At 48.3% G+C, this 9306-nt stretch overlaps 1 protein-coding gene across 1 annotated transcript; it reads left to right on the top strand.

Annotated features, from left to right (window-relative positions):
• Nucleotides 1-418: 418 nt before the first annotated feature.
• On the top strand, nt 419-8635 carry lmo4b (LIM domain only 4b). Its single transcript, XM_061298174.1, has 5 exons — nt 419-808; nt 2192-2450; nt 6541-6637; nt 6976-7131; nt 8067-8635. The coding sequence occupies exons 2-5, from the start codon at nt 2197-2199 to the stop codon at nt 8073-8075; spliced, it is 516 nt and encodes a 171-aa protein (XP_061154158.1). The 5' UTR covers nt 419-808; nt 2192-2196; the 3' UTR covers nt 8076-8635.
• The last annotated feature ends 671 nt before the right edge of the window (nt 8636-9306 follow it).

Raw genomic sequence — 9306 nt, 5'->3', positions numbered from 1 at the left:
CAAATGACAGCCGAGCGCCTTGCTACAATTACACTTTGTGCCAGACGAGGGCGCTACTACACGTAAATAATAAGTATACTTGTTGATGGGTGCCAGGACTTAGTACGCGACACCCTTCTGGAATATCAGGTAATTAAAGTCAGGCGCGAGGTTACCTCTGCATTCTTTACGTCTCCATTGTGAATCGTTAGAAGGACCATGTAATCCCAGGCAGAAGATAATAAATGGGACTTTAATATGGACATTAATCAAGCATGCATGGTCAATATTAACTGATGCAGTTATTTGCGAGGTTTTGGAGCTCTCGCACTCGCTCTCTTCTCTCTATCCATCCCACTGTTCGCGCTCTCCCTCGCTCTGATTGGCTGACTGTCACTAGTACCCACCCCTCATTTCCACTATCTTGGCCCCGATTGGGTGAAGCCTTGTTCCGTCACGCAGGCAGAGGTCATTTCTACAGGCGCTGGTTTCCTTGTCGGAGACAGAAAAACGTGAGGCGCAGGAGCTTCGGACTGGAGAGAAGCATCAGCAGCAGCCGCTGCAGCGACATCCTCAGCGCTTCTCAACCTGGCACGCTCCACTCGGTGTGAGGACCTTACGGCGATGTGGCAGAGATCCGATCTTCCTTCCGCTATGGACTCTGCGTGTTCCTTCCACAACCGAACTCCGAGGCAGTAAAACGGAGGAAATACTTAAACTCAACTTTTTTAAAAATCTTTTTTTTTTTTTTTTTGCCTGTGTAAATAAACCTACGTGCACAGTTTGGGACCATTTTCCAGTTTGTTAACTTCACAACACTTTAAACCAGGTGAGTTTTCTTTTGTTTTTGTTACGTTAGAAAACGTCCAAACGTGCTTGACAGCCTTTTTTTTTTTTTTTGAATCGGGGTGGGGGCGAAGTTCACGTTTTGTATTTGAAAGTATGCTAGCTGATGTTTGCTAGCATGTTGTTTATCGTTCAATCCGAACATAACGACGCACTTCTTCTGATGAGTTTGACTCCGAAGCGATCTTATCTGGAATTGCTCGGCCGTGTAATTAATTACCTGAGTAAAGTTAAAAGCCCCACTACGCCCCCCCCCCCCCTCTCTCCGCTGTGTGAAACTTGACGATGGCTGCGTGTTGTTTACCCGGGGAGTCACTTTCAGGTCGCCTCCCTCATCCTCTTCCTCAGATGCAATCAGCTCTAAAGGTAGTCTGCTTGCTTTTGTCCCTAAAAGCCATCGCCAATGGCTTAGTGAATGGTCCCCCACCACCACCGCAACACTATACTACCCTCCACCATAATTAGCCTACCTGCCTTTAACAAAATATTTGTTGCTTACACTTTTAAATGACATTTAATGGCAGCTTGACGTGAGAACGCATGGCAGGAACGTCATATTTGGAAGAGTAATGTGATGTCAAGTCGGAGAAGGTCAGAAATGACAGACCTCCCTTGCAATAACAAACGCTTCACTTTTCCGTAGCGGTTAAAACAAAACAGTCATTTTGTGGTGAAGGGTGCCAAGTTCTGACATGTGCTTTTTAGGAAAGTGTTTTTGATGCACGAGATGATGACAAAAATAATGTAGACGTTAGACTTTCTGGTGACTTTCGGCATCTTTAATGGGTTCCCGTTGCAATGTTGTGCACATTCATCCTTGTGCCCCGTTGATAACAGAAACAGCAGCACCTAATGAATAAGTGTTGCTTGTGAGAAGATGATCCTTCTTTTGTGGATATGCATTTTATAGAGATTGTCCACACTTTGATGGTCGCTCTACAATGTTGTGATTTGTTTATGTTCTGGAGAGATTTTCCGCTTATTATACAGATTGAGGTGACACACAACTCACCTCAATCTGTCTCGCTTCTTGACAACTCTTCATTTTTCCAAAAGAGTTCCTTTATTTGTCCAACTGACTCTTACATGTGGTTGCCCCACAATGTTGTGTGCGTCTGTGTTTAAGATCTGTGAAGTTAAGTCGTTGGTGTTCTGATCAGTCCACTGCCAATCTGTTTTTCTTCTCCAAAATCGTCCTTCTTGGACTCAAATGGGGTCGTTCCAGATTGTTATCTATGTTGATGTTTCCAGTTAGTATGGATGACATTTAGTGTTCCACTAGACAGTGATTTTATCTCACCACTATGTTTATTCTATCAAATCAAGTGTCAACCAGTAGTGCTGAATGTTTTTCTTTCCCTCGCAGGAACAATGGTGAACCCTGGAGGAAACGTCCAACAGCAGCAGCAGCCACCGCCTCCGCCGATGTCAGCCGGCTCGCTGCCATGGAAGCGCTGCGCCGGTTGCGGCGGCAAAATCGCCGACCGCTTCCTCCTGTACGCCATGGACGGCTACTGGCATAGTCGCTGCCTCAAGTGCTCGTGCTGCCAGGCGCAGCTGGGCGAGATCGGCACGTCGTGCTACACCAAGAGCGGCATGATCCTCTGCCGGAACGACTACATCAGGTATAAAAAAAAATATAATAATAATAATAAATTAAGCTGAGCGAGAGATCCGGTATGTAGCGTTACGTCACGAGCCGAAACGTGTCTCGGATGAACTCGGAGCATCTTGGACATCGTACTCTGGCTCTGATGTGCGGTTGGGTCTGTGCTTGTGTTCAATTGCTAACCAGAACAGCAGCATCCACTGCATCACGTTGCCTTGAATTTGCCCGAAAGTCGCTCTTGTGCAAAAGTTGCGTCCTGTTTTAAACAAGCATTTTCATTGGCTGACAAAAAAAGTGTCTGTCATGACTGAGACAAACCGTCTTCAGTTTGTTTAAACATCGCGTTGTCTTTGTGGTGAGGCGTGAGCAGCAAGCTCCCCAAAGTTAACTTTATTCCCTCCGAGCTAAAAGAGTCAATAAATAAATCACAGTGATATGATTCTTGCAAGTGGGGGAGACAACAAAGTGTTTTGTCCTGATACTCATCTGCTTCCACGGAGACAAGACGTATCACAAGCGATAATGTTTGCACTTGCATTTGAATGCTTTTGGGCTTGCGGCAGCACACCAAATTTGTCTTCAGGGGCAACGCAAGCCTTAACATTAAATTCGGCTGCATAGATAAGGACGGCAAAGAGTTGAATGCTGAAGCCACCCCGAGCCTCTCGCTAACCAAAACAGCAGCACAGGAAACGGTCTCAGACAACGGATGCGAGTCAGAGCACATTAATGAAGATAATCTCTCATCAGGTTAGCAACCATTAGCATTTCTGTCAACTTGTTGAAAGCGTTGACGCGTGTGTGCAGTTGTTGCTCAAAACAGCAGCACCAGCTCTCTTGTATGAATGAAGCTCTACCATGTAGTTTCTGCTTGCTCACATCCGTGGGGTGCGGCGAAGCCCTGTAGACAACTTGATCGCATGAAGAGGGAGTCGAGGGACACTCTATCCCTAATGGGACGCTAACGCCAAAGCGGGAGGTGGCTCCCCCCTCCCCCCCCCACACACACACGCACCTTCCCACTTGTAGCCGAGCCGAAACAAAGCTAAATGCATGTGATGGAAGTGTGCGATCTCCGCGGAGATAAAGCCGGCATCTGACAGTGAGTCTACACAATTAAATGCTTTAATTATAGCCGCCGCCACTCCCCCCACCCCCCATTTCCTTTTAGTCCTGATGGGTTTTATCTAATGAGATCTGCTCCCTGGCTTGTATCCGCTCGCGCGCTGACGTGTCCGAAATGAATGAGAGGCGCGCGGGCAAACAAAACATTTAATTAAGCAAATTGGCTTTTGAGAGGGAGCAGCAGAGAAAAGCAGATAGTGAGGACGGATTATTGCCAAGGCCATTGATGCTTATTTTTTTTTTTTTTTTGGGTGGCCCTCTCTCCCTCATTTTAAAAGGGAGAGTAATGTTGAATTTCAGGTGCACGCACAGGTTTTCCCCACTTCCAACTGTGGCCACATTGGACCTGAATGAAAGTTCCATTACGCGAGAATAATTGCTCTTCTCTCACGGCCACTTACTGAGACCAGCTAGCCTTGGTGGACGCTAACATTAGCGCCGGCCGGCCTCTGTGCTCATTGCAACATGTTTTGCAATCAAGTGTGTTGAGCCCATCAACAGCCATCGCAGTTACATTTTTGGGGAATGGTGACGTCGTCTGTCTCTGAGGGAATTAATTTGCTCCAGGATTCGGAAGAGAACCTCCCAGCACCACCCGCCCCTCCCCTCTCTCACCACTTAATTGAATAAGCCGAGGTAATTAAATGGCACTTTTCCAATGGAATGTGTGAGGTAAATCTAATAGTTGGTTATTTAATATCACTCTGAAGCCTGCCCGAGCGCCATGACAGCGGCGGCACGACGTGAACTATTAGAGCCGGGCGAGCGCGGGATCTCGGGGAATTAATTAAATGGCCGTGCAATTTAGCGGGAGCGTTTATCTTGATTTGTCATAACGGAATTAATTCCGAGGGCCTCGCACTCGCTCGGTGGGGGCCCGATCTGTTGCTCGGATTTAACCGCGTGTAATTTGGCCGCCGACGTCACCCGTCCTCCTGATACACGTGCGCAACATGCCCCCCCTAGGCCCCTACCCTCGCACACACAGATATCACCCCCCCCCCCCCCCCCACACACACACACACACTCTAATGCACCTTCTGCCATTATGCAAAGCCGCGCTTCAGTTTCAATATGGCCTCATGCTTTTAAGGTGCTTTGGCCGCTGATGCGCAGAAGCCTTTTTAATGGACTGCGTGTGAGGGGAGGGGGTGAGTGAGTGTGTAATTTTACCCCACTCAAAGGCAGCACTGAATGAGCCCAGCATTCACCTGACAGCCACTCTGTTGACAGACTGCTTGCCGTGTTTCCTTCTTTTAATTTAATCCTCACATCAGTCAAGATCATGTTTTAGTGCGGGGGGCGGGGGGTCTGGTCTGGGGCGAGGGGGGGGGGGGGGCAAACAGATGCCACGCCGCAATTAAAGGCTCCCTCCACGTTAATTATGGCATCCCGACGGTGGCACGTCACCCGGGAGCTGGAGTTCAGTGGCACTCGAGGCCATTAGAGCCCGACTTCAAATATGGATGACTGCTTAATTGTGCACACAAGACGCTTGGGCACCAGACATGCTAATGCCCGCTTCCCGCTCACGACAGTTTAGGGGCCCGGTTCAAGATGCATCAGAACAGCGTCAAGATGGAGATTTGTCCTGCCTGTTGTCAGTGGAGAGGAATAACAACATGTTCCAAGTCCTTTCGAGCACGATGATGTATGAAAATGCCATCGTAGCTCATTGAAAGTCTCTGCTCGTGAACCTCACACGGGCAAACCTGAGCACTGTGACGTCATCTTCGGTCAGCAAGGCAAATGGTAACACATCGAGATGGATAGAACGCCTTGCTTTATCTGCTTCATTCCTATTCTGCAAATATCAATCAGAGTGTCCTGTTTGGACGAGCGCAGGCCGCCAAGACTCCTTTTGATGTCCAATTTATCTTCCTTAATTCCCCATCTTCTTGTTTAAAGTGTATTGTTGTTTTTAATTTGAACCTGAGTGGCTCAAAGGAAGCATGTTTATTTATTTTTTTTATCGCGTAAGGGCAGGGAGGCTGCTGGGCCCGCTACGTTTGCGTCACGTTTGTCCCAGTGAAAGCGCCGAGCTGGCACCGTTGTCACCCTCAGCTTCCAGTTAATTAGTTTGTGGAATTGAGTTTTGATGGAGCCTTTCCAAATCACTCCCAGACTAAATTTGCTGCTGTCTTATTGAAAGCAGACATCCCCGCCCCCCCCCCCCCCCCCTTCCCCCCAAGCAGCCACCCCGCTTTCTTCCCTCCTGTTTGGACGGGTTGCGGAACCTCGATTTAGCTCATTACTTTCACGTAAAAAGCCCTTCAATGGGTCCGTATTGGGGAAAAAGCTCTTTTCTATGGTGTTTACGCCAAACAAGTTAATCTGATCCCCTCTGTCCCCCATTTCTCCCACCTCAGCCCCTTTTTCTTTTTTCCCGCCCTTCTCGTCCAAGCATGTCAGATGCCACGCTCTCATTTGATTGCTTAGGAAAAGTGGCGTGATAGAGCAAACACCCGCTGAGATATGATGACAAATGGCTCCAGATCCCAGTAAATTACTTTCTGCTCAAATCGAAATTTCATTCAGTTTGCTGCTCGCTGAGATGAAGTAATCTAAATTGTGGACTCAGAAGGAAGATAGAAAGGAAGCCGCACCAAGCATTTCATTATCGGGAGGGGGGGGGGATGGGGGGGGGCGAAAGAGATGAGTAGAAGCAAATCTAAAGTGTTGACACCGTGATTGAAAAGGTTAACCCGTGCACATGATATATCAAGCCAACTAGCTACAGCTCGCCAATGGAAATGCAGCAGTGATGGAGCGTTCGAGACGCTCCTAATGGCTGCCTGGACGGAGGAACAACACATTTTTGTGGTACAACGTCACGCTGATGAGAAATGGCAGCTTTCGGACGGGCAGTTTGTATTTATTGGATGTATTTGTATTTGGAACACATTCGGCAGTCCTAATATGTTGCTCCGGACGCTACTGCGAGTAGTGAGACTAACCGCAGCTCTTTTTTCCCCCCTCAGATTGTTTGGCAACAGCGGCGCTTGCAGTGCGTGCGGTCAGTCCATCCCCGCCAGCGAGCTGGTCATGAGGGCGCAAGGCAACGTCTACCATCTCAAGGTTAGCATGCTAACGACAGAAAGTTAGCGTCTCAAACACTTGTTTTCAGTTCTCGACAGCTGGACCCTTTAGCAGGTCTATTAACAAAAAGGTTTGGACATTTCTGTGCCAATGATGTCATCTATTAATAGTCCAAAGAGTTTGTGTGGCCGTGGAAGTTGAAACTGGTGCGTGAAGGTGACCCGTTTAGCTGCAAACCCCTCATGAGCCTCATTAGCGGCTCCCCAATTTAAGGTCGTTAGTCAGAGGTGGCCCTGTTTTTTTTTTTTTTGTTATTGCTCCAAGGCATCTAGACCTCCGTTTTAATTTGATATATTTTTTCAATTTGGTCTCGCCAGTGTTTCACATGCTCCACCTGCCGGAACCGGCTGGTCCCGGGCGACCGCTTCCACTACGTCAACGGCAGCCTGTTCTGCGAGCACGACCGACCCACAGCGCTCATCAACGGCCATTTGAGCTCACTGCAGACCAACCCGCTACTGCCGGACCAGAAGGTGAGACCCTCGCACCCGCCCGTCCGCTTTTTCACTTCCAAGTAACCTTGCGAATAAATGATGGCCGAAGGCTGTCAAGTTAAAGCTGCCATTTTGCATGAACACGGGTGATTTCTTCAATCAACAGCAAACTCGGTGGACATGTCTATCGTAAGAGGACACACCAAAAAGATTGAAGGACCCATGCCCAAAACTGAACAGCAGCACAACGTTTGATTAAAATCTTGAGGATTCGCTATAAAGCATGAAACTCTTAATAACTCAACCCTCGCAAGGTCATATCTCGAATTTCTGTACCGTGGCGGCTGAATGACTCGTTAATGAGCGACTTTTACCGTTATTATTTATTTGATTTCCCCCTCTACTCACCTAGGCTAAGATCCATAGCCCGGGGGCCGCATGGCGTGATCCGTACTCTGCCGTTTGAAAGCCAAACAGAAGCCTAATCATACGCGAAGGACGCGCCGGTTCCTCATTACGCCCGCGGCAGATGTAATCACGTCGGCCAGAAAGAGAAATTGCATTGCGGGTTCACCTTGAGTGCTTTGGAGCGGCGGCGGTTGCGCTTGCGCGCCTCTAAATCCTGGCCGACGCGCCGGCCTTTTCAGGGGCCAGCGGATCGAAAGCGCTCCGGAGCTTAATTGTGGACGTGTGTTTAAGTCGTGGTAAACAGCGGCGCCTCGTTGCTTATTGATGCGCTCCGCATCCATTGTAGTGAAATGTGCTTGCATTATTGATGTCAAAGTGAAGCGTGGTGCTGGAGATTGGCCACGCTGCTTGAATCACATACAAGTAGGACATAAACACACACGTTGTCACGCCAGTATGTTCCTCCTCCCCTACTGGTCGGAGGGAGAAATTCAGCTGGTGGGAACTAACAAACTGGAAAAAAAAAAAGAAAAAAACTGGACTGACTCCACTCCTCCTTTCTTCAGGTGTGTTAAACGGACGCCACGCGGGAAAGCAGGGACGTGTGCCTTCATTTTAGCCCACCCTCACTCATTTTCCCCACGGACATTTTGTGGACCTGTTTTCTGGACTCTCACCGAACCTGGACGGGATACTTGCACTTAAAGAGGCGGGACAACTAAACAAAAAGACTCTCCAGGAAGAGAGTGGGACCTTTTTCCTAAATTCCAACAGCGTCGTGTTTTCTATTGAAGCAACATGATATCATTTTGATGTTGATGTTGTTGCAGGATTGTGATTTCTTTTTTTTTTTTCTCACCCAGTTAGTTGGTGTGTCAAAATATGCCCCCCCTCCCCCCACACACACACATTTGGTGTATTTGTATGTACAGCATGCATGTTAATGTTGTTGTCCCACCACTCTCTTCCCTCTCGCACCTAGAAAAAACAAGAACTTTATGCTCCCTGTCAGTCATTCAGTGGTGTAGATTCTCCCAACATTTAAATGCCCGACAAGAGATGAATTTATTTGTGATATTTTCTGAGACATTTGCTCCACTATGGTGTATTTAATTAATAAAAAATATGGACGGTTTCATTGTATTTTGAGATGACTTTGTTCACGAACACAAACGTGCAGCCAAACTCCTTGGTCAAAGTTTGACCAATCCCAGCCCAAAATCGGCAGCTGTCCATTTTGCTCGGACCAAAATTCCAGCGCTCGCGTGTTCACTCGGGCCATGAGTGGAACCAGGTAGCCAACGTTAAAGTGTGTTTTCTACGATTCGATATGCAGAGGTGGTCCGTGCACGGCGGCCATTTTTCCGGCTCCATCTTAGCAATGGCGGTGAAGACGGATAAACACGCATGGCCTCTTTGTGCTCTCGGCCATTCATCACACGACCCGGTCGACACAAATGGAGGAAAATGTCCCTTTGAAAATTCAATTAGAGCGAGAGGGACGTGTCTTTCTCCCACTCTCTCGCGCTCCCTTTCTTCGGCACTCTCACTTGGCAGCCGCAAATTGAACGTCCTATTTGCACAACAAATTGCTGTTTGAAGTCCTCGCAGGACCTAATGGGTCTGAAGGGGGAGCACCCCCGCTAATGGGCCAGACGCTTATCTGGCGCTCGCGCAGGACGAGACCTCCATGTGAAGTGTGCTGCCGCTTGACACGTGCTAAGAGCACCTTCGGCACGCCAAACGATGGCTTGCTTTCTTTGCGCTCGGTGAGTGGATGCTTATGTTAGAATTTTACCCAAGATC

This window comes from Syngnathus typhle, linkage group LG14 (assembly GCF_033458585.1).
Source record: "Syngnathus typhle isolate RoL2023-S1 ecotype Sweden linkage group LG14, RoL_Styp_1.0, whole genome shotgun sequence".
Lineage (NCBI taxonomy): Eukaryota > Metazoa > Chordata > Actinopteri > Syngnathiformes > Syngnathidae > Syngnathus > Syngnathus typhle.
This window is presented reverse-complemented; position numbering and strand designations above follow the sequence as displayed.